The 15,398-nt window shown below is 47.9% G+C and overlaps 1 protein-coding gene across 2 annotated transcripts in view; it reads left to right on the top strand.

Annotated features, from left to right (window-relative positions):
- ptprub (protein tyrosine phosphatase receptor type Ub) overlaps positions 1-15,398 on the top strand; it is a gene marked incomplete at both ends in the record, with an annotated part of 192,271 nt that overhangs the window by 146,906 nt on the left and 29,967 nt on the right. Inside the window, 5 exons of one of the 2 annotated variants that reach the window (XM_084441698.1) lie at positions 1,799-1,835; positions 7,966-8,104; positions 10,346-10,369; positions 11,110-11,261; positions 12,628-12,815. In XM_084441698.1, coding sequence (XP_084297824.1) covers positions 1,799-1,835; positions 7,966-8,104; positions 10,346-10,369; positions 11,110-11,261; positions 12,628-12,815 — 540 coding nt within the window. The remainder of the gene's footprint in view (positions 1-1,798; positions 1,836-7,965; positions 8,105-10,345; positions 10,370-11,109; positions 11,262-12,627; positions 12,816-15,398) is intronic. The other variant, XM_084441699.1, reaches the window with a different exon arrangement.

Genomic DNA, 15,398 nt, shown 5'->3' with positions numbered 1-15,398 from the left:
AGTCCAATTTTCATGCCATTTCCTGCATGGTTAAAACAGGTGTTTTCAAAGTTACTGTGTGAGTCTACATGTGTGACTGTGTGTTCCTTCCTCACCTATGTGATTGCGTTCTAGTGTTTGTATGTTTGTCTGTAGTGTATAATATGCCTACCAGTGTGTTAGTTCCCTGCCCAAGTGTTCCTATGTTTGTCTATAGTGTAATATGCTCCTCTGTGTGTGAGATTTCAGACCTAAATGCCCCAGGGTTAAGAACTTGCTTAGAAGGACGTCGGCTTCAAATGCTTTTTCAATTAAAAAAGGCAATTTAGCCGCCGTTAGAGAAGAGCCCTCTTGCTCCTTTCCGGATGGGCACATTTGCATAATTGTCCCATAATGGCTGAATTAGCATCTGTAAATCTTAATTTGATCATGAATCTCCTCCTAGAGGTGGCGGGACGGAATTGGATTATGGTCTTGGATCTCATTAGTGTTGTTTGACAAAGGTCCTTTTCATAACACTGAGATGTCATCTCCTCAAACTTGGAGGAAATTAATTCCGTTTTTATAGTGGTGTATCGGTCCGAAGCCTTCCTCTCAATTTTGCTCTCTTTCTCAACTCTCATCATTTCCCTTTCATAACTCTCTCTCTATCTTTCAATTTTTTAATTGTAGTGCCACTCACATTTGTCAGCGCTACTTCAGTTCTAATCATTCGGCTGATTTTTCTGCTCAGTCAAGGGCAGTCGAGGTGTTCTTTCCTTACATGGGTGTGAAATGTATTAGGGTTAGGGTTAACAATAGCTTTGATTTTTTATTAGATTTTTTATTGAACCTTTATTTAACCAGGCAAGCATTTAAGAGCAAGTTCTTATTTACAAAGGTGGCCTGGCAAAAAGCAAAAGCCTCTTGAGGGAAGGGGGTTAGGGCGCTGAAAATAAAACAGTAAAAAACAGCATACATTGACACATCACAACACATATATAAAACAAAGTGCAACACTACATGGAGCAATGAGTATCACCAGCACAGACATACAGTAGCAGCAAATCATCAGCAAACATGCAAGACAGTTAAAAAGACAGTTAAAATAGCATACATGGAAGCATCACAATACCTATGGTAAATGGACTGCACTTATATAGCGCTTTTCCACCTTAGCGACACTCAAAGCGCTTTACAATGGCCTCTCATTCACTCATTCACACACACATTCACACACCAATGGCGGTAGCTGCCATGCAAGGTGCTAACCTGCTCATTGGGAGCAATTTGGGGTTAGGTGTCTTGCTCAAGGACACTTCGACATGTGGACAGTTGGAGCTGGGATTCGAACCACTGACCCTATGGAACATACAGCATACAACTAAGCATCACCACCACAAACTCTTATATCATACAACAGCAGCAAACAAAAGGCATACTGTACAGTAAAGGTATAGTTGACATTCACACATATTGAACTTCTCTAGGTCATGTTTGTTTATCTTATTTTTTACTCACGTTTGTTCTTCTATCACCTCTCTCCTATAGCAGGTGCTGGACATGATCCTGTCGCTGATCCATGCTCTCTTTCTCTCTCTCTCTCTCTCTCTCTCTCTCTCTCTCTCTCTCTCTCTCTCTCTCAATTCAATTCTATATGCTTTATTGGCATAAATGTCAGGTGGACAATATTGCCAAAGCAATTAAGTAAACTAACAGATAAATAGGTCATAAAATAGGTCAATAAAGATACAATTATCACAATTACAAATAATTGTACATAATTATTGTAAAGATACAATAATTAAAATTACTCTCTCCCGTTCTCTCTCTCTTTCAGGAAACCAGAATAAACTGCATCCGCATCGCCCGCAAAGGTAATTCAACTTGAATACTTTCATGTAACAATAGCTTTGACATCGGACAAATTTTGTTGAGTTGCCTCTGAGACAGAATAGCACACTGTGTTTGAGTATAGTCCTGGCTGTGTTTGAGTATAGTCCTGGCTGTGTTTGAGTATAGTCCTGGCTGTGTTTGAGTATAGTCCTGGCTGTGTTTGAGTATAGTCCTGGCTGTGTTTGAGTGTAGTCCTGGCTGTGTTTGAGTATAGTCCTGGCTGTGTTTGAGTGTAGTCCTGGCTGTGTTTGAGTATAGTCCTGGCTGTGTTTGAGTATAGTCCTGGCTGTGTTTGAGTATAGTCCTGCCTGTGTTTGAGTATAGTCCTGGCTGTGTTTGAGTATAGTCCTGGCTGTGTTTGAGTGTAGTCCTGGCTGTGTTTGAGTATAGTCCTGGCTGTGTTTGAGTGTAGTCCTGGCTGTGTTTGAGTATAGTCCTGGCTGTGTTTGAGTATAGTCCTGGCTGTGTTTGAGTATAGTCCTGGCTGTGTTGGAGTGTAGTCCTGGCTCTCTTATGCAAATCCTAAGCAGGAAAGATAAAAGCAAGAGCTTCACAAGATGTGAAGCCGCCTGTAGTCCTTCAGTTGTTGCAGAGAGAAAGAGAGAGGGAGGGAGGGAGGGAGGAAGAGAGAGAGAGAGAGAGAGAGAGAGAGAGAGAGACAGAGGGAGGGAGGGAGGGAGACAGAGGGAAGGAGGGAGAGAGAGGGAGTTTAGGGGATTGTGAAGGTCTGTGTTGTCATCTTTAGAGGAAAGGGCAACAAGCAGGGCTGGATGAGAGGTCAGGCTTTCATCCAGTCTGTTTGGCGCGTGGGGGTAGCGGGGGTGGGCAGATGATGGGCTGCCAGATATCAAAGGCAGGGCATGTGTTCCTACTAGCAGCACGCCACACAGCCTCGTGACTCGGGATGAAGGAGGAACATCTGAGGGCTTTTGACTCCTGCCTTGTCAAGGGCTCCTTCACAACAGAAAACCCAGATGGAGCTGCAGTACCTGGACCTGTTTAGTTTCAACAACACCCTCACCACTCACTCCTCCTCCTCTCTCAATTCATGTATCTCTCTCTCTCTCTCTCTGTCTCTCTCTCTCTCGCTCTCTCTCACTTTGCCCTGGATTACTCTACTGCATTTGTTCAAGGTTACATTTTCGAACAGGGAAAAGGATCCACGATTACGTGCAAAATTGCACATAAAGATCTGTTCAAATCTCGCAATCTCGCGCAATCTCGCAATCTCTCGCAAACACCCCCGAAAATGCATATCACACAACCATTAAAGATCATATCAAACAGGTGAATAACGAGTTTGAGCTATAGCTATCAAGGGTATATTTTTCTTGGCTAGTAGCATAGTCTAGAATGTTGTGAGTTTAAAATGCAGCTGTCCGGCCATCAAAGCAACGCCAACGGTAGCCAATACATTTTCATTGTGTTCCATGTCTGGCGCACATTCCCTGCTTTTAAAACAATAAAAATAAAAATTTTTTTTTAGATGAATCCTACTTTTATTTCAATCTCTAATTGTTCAATCTCAATCTGTGCTGCTGTGATATGGGTTTGTTGTAAGGGATGAACTCAACCAGGTTTATTGTCATTAATTTAAACAGTTCCCTTCGCTTCCCAACCATTAACGTATCTACTTTGTGTTGCTGCATTTTTAGTTTTATTCTTTTATGTTTTTAGAGTGCAATCAACTTTTACCAAGAGGACAAAATTAAGTCCATCCATTCAGCCAACTTGTCCTGAAGCACAGTGTTCCATAGGCCTATAGGCCTGCTATAGTACTCAGTTCACCACAGATCTTCCTAAAGTTTCTCCTTTCATTTTTTCTCCTTTCATATCCAATTCCTATTCCGATTTTTTACAATTGACTCAAACACAAACAAACCCAATTCCTAGTCTATTGTTCAATGATTACAGATCCGTTTTCAGAATATTATTTCAGATTAAACTGTACAACATATTTGAAGGGTTCTTATGCAAAAACAGACATCTCCATTTGTAGGCCTATTAGCTATCCTAAATCATGTTTGCCCATATCTGCGTGAAAATAGTCGGCCTATTCATCTCTTGAAGGTGATGTTACAGAGTGACAACATGCGGGACATGGAAGACAGTTGGCATATTCGTAAAAACATTCACACACCCTAATATTAATCCACAAGCACAATCTTCTGTGTCAGGATTGCTGACATAAACCCATTCAATACTGTACGCCTCGTCATGTCTCGTCATAATACAGCTTTAACGTGAGCGTCAAACATGTCAAATGAACAGATTATAAACACTATAGATTGGAACATTTGGATTGAATTAGATGATTGAATAGAAAATATTGAGATTGGAAATTCAGACAGGTGTGATGGAGCTATTTGGTCGGGAAAGATCAGATTTTATTGATCCCCCAGGGGGAACACAGAAGGCCGAGCTGTGGAGTGGCATAGCATATCTCAATAAAGGCTTTTTAACTTTTTGCCAGTTACTTTTCTTAGAATGAGAGAATATTATTTGAAGTGCTACTGTTGTTTGGGTTATGATTTGAACTGCTATTTTTTTGGAGGAACCTTTAAATATTGAATAGTTTAAATTCATCCTAAATTATTATCCACTTGTCTGTTTTTTAGTATCCACTAAGACTACATAGCTCAAACTCGTAAATCACCTTCTTCTTTGTGTAGGTTAGGTGTTGTGTTCTCCTCTCCTCCCCAGGCTCGGGGCTGAGGGTCTATCCTTTTACCACCCGGGCTATATATCCGGGCACACCTACAGGCAGGGCCGTACCGGCCATCTGTAGGTTCAGGAGAATCACAGAACGGCCGCCGGTGATAACGGCTATCGGCCGCCAGGTGGCCGTGATAACCCCCTGCCAGGTGGCTGCGGTAACCCCCCCGGTGACAAATCGCTAGCACCGCCCCTCCCCCACTCAACAAAATGAAATCAGGCGGCTGGGTCAGACCGCAGGGCCGTTTTTTCGTCCCAGCACATCCCTGCCTCCAGGTGCCATGTCATCGTTTCGTCATCCAAGACCACCAGGCCGTGCATTCCGTTGGGTGTCCAGTTGGACAGTCCCGGATGACGTGGTCTGCGGTTTGTTCCTCAGCGCCACACTCGCACGCCGGACAGCATACCAAGCCCCATCTGTGCATCGATGAGCGGTCCGGAGGCGATTATCACAGAAATCACGGAGTCTGAAAGTGTTTGCCTCCGACTCTGCATGCCAGATGTGGTCCGCCCATCGTGCCTCGCTGATGTTAAGATCTCTGCATTGCTGCAGGAGATCCCGTGGGGCACAAAAAGGTGTCTGGACTTGAGACGCCGGGGAGGCTCTGCTGTTGTAGTGAGCCTGTCGTGGAGCAGGCAAGCGGTTAGGCAGGCCTGGAGCCTTAAGGCCTTATTTTGCGAGTGAGCACACAGAGAGACAAGGCTGTCCTCAAGCATGAAGTCAAAAGGCAAAGCCGATGGAGTGAGCCGTCTCACTCCATCTGCTCAACAAAGACATCCAGTTGGGGATTTGATTAATGCCCTCCCATGTTAATGAACATTACACAGGGCTTGACTATCTCCCCTGATGACTGTAGATAAAAAAGAAAGAAAGGAAGAAAGAAAAGAAAGAAAAGAAAGAAAAAGAAAGAAAAAGAAAGAAAAAGAAAGAAAAAGAAAAAGAAAGAAAAAGAAAGAAAGAAAGAAAGAGAAAGAAAGAAAGAAAGAAAGAAAGAAAGAAAGAAAGAAAGAAAGAAAGAAAGAAAGAAAAAGAAAGAAAGAAAGAAAACAGAAACATAAACATAAACAGAGAATGAAAGATTTTAAAATTCAAACGGAATGGACTAAAATTCTAGCAAAGTGAAATAACTAGACAAGCCGCAGACTCCTCCATGTCCTGGACACAGCTGATGATGTAACACAGCTGCCAAAAAGGCATCCTGGTGATTTTCAATTTCAAGGCAGGATGTGTCAGTGCTCGGTTGCTTACTGAGTTTAGAGCTCTGTGAACCGTCTGTAGAAAGGTGTCTCCAGCTGCCAGTATCAAGCAGCCAATCACGTCCAGAGTGGAGGCAAAATGATTCAGGCCTGAATAACAATGCTGAAGATTACATTTCAACTTGCAGGTGACAGTTTAATTAACGATCCCCTGGCAGACCCGACACAACAATGGACTTCCATTTCTCCTCTAAGTGCCAATTTCCACCAGCGGCCCGTTGGCAGGTGCATAGATTCATGTGGAAATCTATTTCATGCTCATGTTTGGCTTAATAGAAATTCCCAGGCTAAATGCACCAAGACCGTCTTATCTGTCCAAAATGTCAGAAAACCTAAATTGATTTTCCCCCCCTTAACGTCTTACATGTATAAAATATATGCTACTCCTGTATTTCACGTCTTCATTTTGGTTTTGGCTAATGAGGTGACAGTATGTGTTCTGGTTCTGTCGTCATAGGAAGGATTGTGTAGAAGGAGCAGTCTGATTTTCTATCAGCTCAGGGGAGGCCAGCATGTTGCAGCTGATAGCCCAGTTGAAGTGCTCTCTGAGGCACTGTCAGGGCTTTGGCAGGTGTGACAGAGGAACAAGACAGAACTACAATCTGCGCAACAAAACCCAACATGTTTTCATTCCGATACGTTCATATTGCATGCTTTGACACTTAAGAAATATTCCTATAGTTTATATTCCTATACCATTTCTCCACTGAAAAAGGGTGTCATTGGTATACATAACTAAGGACATCTCTCAATGTGTATTTCAATTAACCTCAGCATAGTAAATTCAAATGACTGAGTTCTATACCAGACACCCACCTTTACAAAGATTAACATCTTGTCCCAGTATCATCGGCCTAATTTAGGATGACATTTTTGCAGCCCTTCTAGCTACTGATAGAGAGCCTAAACAGGGCTCTGGTTTCCCGCCCTGCTGTGTCCCAGATCTAACAGCGCCCCAATGAGCCTCCAGCTAGGCGTCCTTCCTCAGGGCAGTGTTGGCGTTCTGCCAGCCTGGAGAAGGCTGTGGTTGTTGTTGTTGTTCCTGCAGACCCAGAAGAGGTGTCTCTAGCAGGGCCTCTAGCAGGGCGAGAGACCTTCTCATGCTGTATTTACATAGTGCTTTATGCCTGTGAAATGACTAACCCTGCTATTATGATAATAGTATTTGCAGGATAGCATCTCACAAACACTGGGGCACCTTGGGAATGCAGTAGTCCTGCATGGATGAAAATAGCCCATAATGCACCTTGGGTTTAGATAAGAAAGCCAAGACAAAGGTCGATTTTGACAAAAAAAAAAGTTTATCGTCAAGCAGACTACTGTACTCTCTGGAAATGTATTTACTGCCGAGACCTAGCGACATAAAAAGACTCTGAGACGGTCCTAAACTTTCCCCTCCGCGTCCTCAGATAATACTCTGCCCACCCCTCCCGCTACCTCCGGTATCTCTGAAGACACAAAGAAACTTCTGTTGTCAAAGGAGATACCAGACCTTTTCCAGCAGAGGCTATTAAGAGAGCAGAAATGGCTTGTATAGATCGCTGTTGAAAGGCTCTCACACAGGCAGGGGTTTGATTGTGTCTCGCAGCCCTTTGTCGAGGGAACACAAGGTGTCTGGGTCGAGCATCGATGGGGTCGCGGTGAATTAATTCGACGCTCGGCTGTCTCGCTCGCCAACGGAGCCCCTTTGTTTACATTTCTTTAATACCGTCCACTGTAGCGTCTGAGAGTGAATCAACCCTCTGTGCCGCCGTAATAAATAGACGTAGTGTTGTTCTGTGCGTTTGAGTCCACGGACCTGACAGTGAGACGCTTCTGACTCACTGAGAGCTGTGAGGGCGGGCGGCTGGATCACGACACGCACGGAAGCTACCTCTGCCCCCACCCTCCCTCCGTACGGACGCGGCTCTCTGTTCAGTCTCTCTGCAGTCGCTGGTCTCTCTCCTGACCAGCACTCCAATTGAATCCAGCTTTACAGAGCACATTTAAAACAACAAGAGTTGACTGAAGTGCGGTCCATTTCAATCAATAGAAAAAACACAGTAGAAAACACAATAGGACAATAGAAGCATAATGAAAGATAATGAAGAACTGCTCTGATACTTATGATTAAAACGGTTCTCTCCCCCTGTGTGTCAGCGGCCTGTAAGGACCACCGCAGGGCCCTGGAGGTGTCCCAGCACTCGGAGGAGATGGGCCTGATCCTGGGCGTGTGCGCCGGCGGCCTGGTGGTTCTGATCCTGCTCCTGGGGGTGATCATCATCATCATCAAGAAGGGGTGAGTAGGGGCCGCCGGTCAACCGAGAACGCCCGGGAACGGTCGTCGCAAATTCAGTCGGGCTGCACCCGCTGGCCGATCCATCCGAGTCCCAGTCTTGAGAAGATCTGTGTTGTTTTTCGCTGTCCGTCCGTGTCTCCCTGTAACTGTGATGTGCCCGGGATCTCTCTGCCGTACGTCCGTAGCCTGGCTTCGCCCGACCCGATTCGCAACAGCTTTTATTTTCGATAAAAGGGTCATCAACGGATGCAGAGCAAAATGCCTCTGGACGCAATTGGATAGACCTACAACCAATCAGAGCGACGAAACACGGGTTAGTCATCGTATCAAGTGGGTACAGCCGTTGTATCAAACCCGCCCCATATTAGATAAAAAGGGTTGTGATTGGCAAGACCGATATCTGGTCGGAGTGGAAATCGGTTTGAACGGGCGGATGACCCGATTGACATACGGAGTGAAATAGAATGGGCTCGCGTGATCAGGATGTTGGCGCCAGGCTAGCACTGTACGTCCCTCACATTCCCAAGGGTGCGGCTGGCTTAGAGCAGGTGGCAGAGAGAGGTCGGGGAGGGAGCTACACTTACAGCTGCATTGATCCCATGGGCGTTGATTCCCCTACGGTGCGCCAGAGGGACCACACCGCTCCCGTCCGCCCAAGCTTATCTGAGTGTGAAGTATTTAATTAAAGTCGGATGCAATTCAATTAGCCACTTAATTACGCACGCCGAGTGGCAGGGCTGACCCATAAAACGAGACTGTAATTGGGAGGGAGAAGGTGGGCTTTTGGAGATGATTAGAGATGTGGTCCCAGGGGCTCACTGGTGCGGGGCGGTGAGACGGAAGGAGAGGAGCGTCTCTGATACCCCTGAGGGTCTAGGAGACTTGCGGCGCCTTTGCCCTGAGGGACAGGCATAGCTACAGTACTGGATCTCTCCGTACGCATCACTGAAGGCCAGCACAGATCGTCGTTTTTAGCCTGGAAGACAGACATCCTCGCAAAACAAAACAAAAACAAAAACAGAAACGTTTGCGATACTGTCTGGACTTTAAGCCGCCAAGGACGATTACAGTGGGCGGGAGTACTTGCCTTGACAGACAAACTCCTTCAGCCAATCAACGTAACAAAACGTTTGCCAAATCTAGTCGGAAGAACAGAGAAAACATCTTTTCCGCGTAGAAACTTTTAATTGTCGTTATTGCGTCTATAACTGCACTTATGGCTGTTTATTCTACTAACGTTAACATTACCGCTTGTGGCTTCCGGAGACTCCATTAGCCTGCTGTTTTGCCAACGGCCTGTATTTCACATCATCAACTATGGGACCCAATCAGGGGCTGCGTCCCCACTGGGGGGCAGAACAACTGGTAGGACGCAGTCCCTGATTGGCCAGGTTACTTTGTAATGTCTGGAAATCAATGTGGATGGGAAGAAGTCCAGACTGATCGTGGAGACAAGAATGTGCATTGACGTGATCAGGATGGCGATGCCAGGCTAAGAAGTTTAAATTTCTCACTGGTGGTGGAGGTCCATGCTAACCTATATGGTCATGGTACAGGGCTGTAGGTCCATACTCACAGCAAGGTCCCAGTCTACATCATATTCTAAGCAGTCACAAAAAAGATGATCAATATTAATTCACCTACTGCTGGAGTATGTTTATTCGACTATATCCATGATAATATCCATACAATCAATACATTTATATAATATGATGGTAAACTGAAGCTAGTCGATATCTTTAATTGACCCCACTCCACCCACCAAATGCAAAGGACTCTCTGACATTCCAATGGAGTGCATATCAAATCCAAGAGGAGAATCACGCATTTGAAATGTCAGATTTGAGATGAGTGGTACAACCACACGACAACAGCAGTGCAAGCAGAACTGGCCTGCATATTAACACAGATTACCGTGTGCTAAGCCACCATGAAGTGAGTTCTTAGCCGGATGATTGCTAAATTTGCTCTGGCAGGAAGCCACATGGGTTCACTCATTAAAATGTAACACTGCGACATATTCAATTAGAGCGGAGCAGCTCTTCTGCTTTTGGCTGTGGCTTCCGGCGCCTGCCTGGTTGATGCATGTGTCACGGCGCCGGTCGTCCGGGCCGGGTCTGGCCCGGGTCTGGCCCGGTTACCATCCTCTCACCCGCCCTCGGCAGCCATTTCTGGCATCTCACATCTCTCTTCTTTCTCTCTTGAATTGTATTTTTTCTTCTTCTCCCGCTCTCTCACCAGAAGGGACTACTACTCTTACTATCCGTAAGTGAGCCCGCCCCCTTTCTTCCCATCGTGTTGTGATCCATCATGAACATGAGGCTTGAGCTCTGGCTGTCAGTCACAAGGATTCTGTAGCAAAGCAAAACTGTGGCCTCCCCGTCTCTTCAACTCCCTCCCTCTCTCTCTCTCTGTCTATCTTTGCCCCTCTCTCTCTGTCTCTCTCTCTCTCTGTCTATCTCTGCCCCCCCCTCTCTCTCTCTCTCTCTCTCTCTCTCTCTCTCTGTCTATCTCTGTCTATCTCTGCCCCTCTCTCTGTCTCTCTCTCTGTCTCTCTCTCTCTCTGTCTCTCTCTCTCTCTGTCTCTCTCTCTGTCTCTCTCTCTCTCTCTCTGTCTATCTCTGCCTCTCTCTCTCTGTCTCTCTCTCTGTCTCTCTCTCTCTCTCTCTGTCTCTCTCTCTGTCTATCTCTGCCCCTCTCTCTCTGTCTCTATATGTCTCTGTCTCTCTTTCTCTCTGTCTCTCTCTGTTTCTCTCTCTCTGTCCCTCTCTCTCTGTCTCTCTCTCTCTGTCTCTCTCTCTGTCTCTCTCTGTTTCTCTCTCTGTTTGTCTGTCTCTGTCTCTCTTTCTCTCTCTTTCTCTCTCTGTCTCCCTCCCTCCCCCTTTCTCTCTCTCTCACTCTGTTTTTCTCTCTCTCTTTCTCTCTGTGTCCCTCTCTCTCTCTCTCTCTCTCTCTCTCTCTCTTTATCTCTCTCTGTCTCTCTCTCTTTGTCTGTCTGTCCACAGGAAACCAGTGAAAAACAAGACCCCCATCACGTACCGGCAGGAGAAGAGTCACATGGGCTCACTGGAGCGCAGCTTCACAGACCAGAGCACCCTGCAGGAGGACGAGAGGATGGCCCTGTCCTTCATGGACGCACACACCTGCGGCACCCGCAGTAAGACACGCACACACGCGCACACACACACACACACACACGCATGCATGCACATACACGCACAGATGAACGCACGCACGCACACACACACAGACGTATGATACACAGGAATGTACTGTCTGCTATTATGCAGCTATCATAGTGGTACCTTGAAAGCTGAAAACATATCAGCTAACATATCAGTCAAATTCCCAACATTGTTACCATCCACCTATGACCGCTGAATGTTTATTTTGTGTTCATAGTACATAATATAGAGGTGCTGCACCTGTCATAACCTTCTTCAGTTGCCGAAAGCTTTCTAAATCTCAGAGCTGCATAAACTCCATGCGGCAGATCTAAAAAAGATCTGAGAAAAGAAAATTGCAAACAGAAGTAAAGTGAAACACCTTTAGGCGTGAAAAGTAAACGATATGTCTGATCTTAAAATAGTATGTCTTCCCAAAGCAATGAAAAACATCCGCAAGACCATTTCTGATCATGGTGAACGTACAGTCGCACTCCATAAAGAGGGAGGTGGTGTCGGTAACACTTGGTTTGAAGGGGTGTGCATAACACTGTCCTTACACTGTCATAACCATGACATCACACTAAGGGGTGTGCATAAGACTGACATGACACTGGCATAACACTGTCATAACCATGACATAAGATAAGATATACTTTAATAGTTCCCCTGGGGGGAAATTTGGGGTTTCATCAGTGGACACATGGCGTGCATGCACTTGTGTGTGCAGCAAAACAGCCTTGATCACATGACATTTTAATTTGCACACACTCAAAAATAATGGCCGCATATGCAGCCATTTTGGTCGCAGTCTCGAGCCCTGTTGTGGGCATGATTCACGCATGTGTGTGTTTTGCCTCTCGCACGTGCACAAAAAAAGTGTCATGACAGTGTAATGTCTGTCTAATGCACTCCCCTTCAAATAAAGTGTTCCTGTTATGTCTGACACTGTGTAAAGACAGCTCATCCCAAACAAACCTTAACGAATGTCCGCCTAACCGACAAACATCCTTTCCTCACCGGACGTGAAATGAAGGGCGGGCGCGCTGAAAGACCGTGACGTCGTCTGCCGTAGTTTTTAAACTCGGATGTCTCCTCGACAGATGGGGATTGTTGCCCGCGAACACCGTGTCTGTAAGCGAGTGAAACGCCAGTAGTAGCCGCCGAAACCCGCTCCCCGAAGTAGCGGCGACACTCCCTCCGAAAGGGACGTCCCTATTGGCGTGACCGTCGCCGTGACCTTGTCGAGAGCTTGTTGAAATGTGGGTTCAAATCCCGCCCCCCCCCCACCCGGGGCGTGAGCCCGTGGACACGGGGTCAAACGGCGGTAACACCTGTCCCCGTGTGGTCGCTCCGCAGGCGAGCCCCGCAGCTCAGTGAACGAGTCCAGCAGCCTGCTGGGAGGTTCCCCGCGGCGCCAGTGCGGACGCAAGGGCTCGCCGTACCACACGGGCCAGCTGCACCCGGCCGTGCGCGTGGCCGACCTCCTCCAGCACATCAACCAGATGAAGACGGCGGAGGGGTATGGCTTCAAGCAGGAGTACGAGGTGAGGAGGGGGAGGGGGAGGGGGAGGGGGAGAGGGGGGGGGGGCGGGGTACACAGCACGACAGCGGGGTCGTGTGACGGTCGCAACTGTCGGCGCCACGAGTGCCTGACCGAAGAGCGGTCGCTGGGGGGCTGCGTCTAAAGCCGTTCCGTTCATAGTCACAATTTTTTTTCTTACAAAACTGAAGTACGGTTTTGTAAAAAAAATACAAAATGAATCTTGACTATAAAGATCTTTATCTTTATAGTCCGGGTGATGAGTGCAGAAAGATACTATTAGCCCACCCGCGTACCACCTGCTTAAATTAATTACCCGGGTTAAACACCGTTCGGACCGCGGTGTCTCTGAAGGTATTAATAAATCATCGTCCTCTGGCATCAAAGAGGACCCCTGTCAGAGAGGCTGGCCTGATAAGGGGGGCTCGTTCCTGGGGTCCGTCAGCCCCAGGGCCCCCGGAGAGCGCAGAGACCTGGGAGAGGGAGGAGATCTGAGAGAGAGGGAGAAGAGAGGAGGGAGGAGAGGGGAAGAGGGTGAAAGAGAAAGAGAGGTCAGAGAAAGAGAGATCTGAGAGGAGAGGAGGGAGGAGGAGGAGGAGGAGGAGGTGGGACGCCACATCTCGTCCTCCCCTGACCACGTCTCCTGTCCGCCTCCCCAATCTCTCTGCGATTAAAGTTGTTCATCTGTGACTGGAGACTCGACGCTCACCGAAACATTCAGGAATCCCCGGCTAAGTGGTGCACTAGGGTGTGATATGACGAACAGGATAACCATTCTGCACAATTAAGTGCAATACTGAAGTAGTCGGTACTGCCTGCATTTAACTAGGAAATTGTCTCACGGGCACCGTGAAATTACCCAGTACGCCTGTAGCGCCCATCGCGACTACGAGCAATTCATTCCACACGATATAAGAATCCTTCAAGTTGCAGGTGTGTTGCTTGTGAACTAATGCTATTTTCACGCGCCGCACATTTTTAATTGCGCCTCACTCGCGAGGACGGCGAGTGGACAAGCGTTCGCACATCGGGCGCCGCGTTTTGCCGGCAGACGCGCGCCCGGCCCGCTGGAGACGCACGCGTAGATTTCCGCCCGGTTAGCTCATCTCACACGCCGCAGAGCGGCGGCCCGTGCCAAATCGGAGAGGTAGAGAGGGGAGTTGGCGTTCGGCAGACTCACCTGTCATCCCCGCTCCCACTGTAATGGACCGTCCCCATGGCCGTGTGGTTCTGGCTGTGTGGTGGTTGGCACACACACACACACCCTTTCTGGTGGGATGGGACTGGGCTTGAGTGCGGGCTCTGTGCAGAGGAGGGGGAGGGGGTCCATCTTTGTCCCTCAGATCTCCAATATCGGCGAAAAGAGAAAAGGAACATCTCACTACAAGGTCGGCCCTTGTGGGACTCGGCTCGTAGACTCATTAAACTGTCCCTCGCAGGCAAAACACAGACCACTCACAAAAAATCAATACACAGCCCCCTTGTGTTTTCATTCTACCGCGCGCGCGTGTGTGTACGTTTTGATTGGACTGTCTTTCTCTCCATTACGATGGAAAATGTCGAGTGGTACGGGCCCCCTCGCTCTCCTGACAGGCGTGTTGTAGACACTTATTTCCCCGGTGGAAAGCCAGTGTAGTGGAAGACCGGTCTTGGCGGCGTGTTGTTAAGGGGCCGGCATGTGCGACGATAGCTGTCGCCGCCGCCGAATCCCCCACGCAGTAACTCACTGGTACAGTATGAGCGCCGAGCCACAGGGCAGCGTCGCTGGACGAGCCGGGGTTCTTTCATTATAGCCTACAACGCCTTGAGGCGAAGCTGATGATGTACTGATGGACTGATTGTTGCTCATACTCTAGTGTGCTGTGTAAGGTTAGCCGGGGGGGGGCGAGAGCCAGCGAACCCCAACGCTGTCTAGAAATCCTCGTTGTCATAGGGTTGGTTCATCGCTAGTCTCAACGCCAGACCCGTGAGAGTTCTTTCGCTGATGCGCTACGTCAGCTACGCTAACTATGTTACCACACTCTGCAGATCTCTCTATGGGTCCGGGACACTTCATGCAAATGTCTGGTGTTCAAATCCTGGCAATTCATTGGTCGCGCTGGAATCCCGGCGACACCGATCGGTAACGACTTTCGCGATCAGGCGTTCCCACCCGTAGACATGCCCCGCCCATCTAACCTGGGCTAGCATCTCTCATTTGCTGCTACGACCTGTCACTCTTTTAATTTTGATCTGTCGATACGCCCTCAGAACACCAGATTGAGCGGCGAAGTGGCACAGAGTATTATGTACAGTAGTATGCGGAGCGCAGCGATTAAAATAATATTTGAGTCTGGAGAGAGACTAGTTCATCGCTAATGCTAAAACCTCTCCCTGGCCCTCCCCCCAAACCTATACGTTGAATCACCGGCTTGCTTCGGCACCGGATGGATAACGGACAAGCTGTTCTACCCGTCACCCACGACGCCGGCTCGTGGCGCTGGATCTCCGCGTCCTCGGACCCCCGTCCAGCTGTCGAGACGGCCAGCTCCAGCGCCACCGGCGCTCTTCCTAGCCGACTGACAGCCTCGCCACCCCGGACGCACCG

This window comes from Borostomias antarcticus (assembly GCF_949987555.1).
Source record: "Borostomias antarcticus genome assembly, chromosome: 8".
NCBI lineage: Eukaryota > Metazoa > Chordata > Actinopteri > Stomiiformes > Stomiidae > Borostomias > Borostomias antarcticus.
The sequence above is the reverse complement of the archived record's forward strand: the minus strand, read 5'-3'. Positions and strand labels throughout refer to the sequence as shown.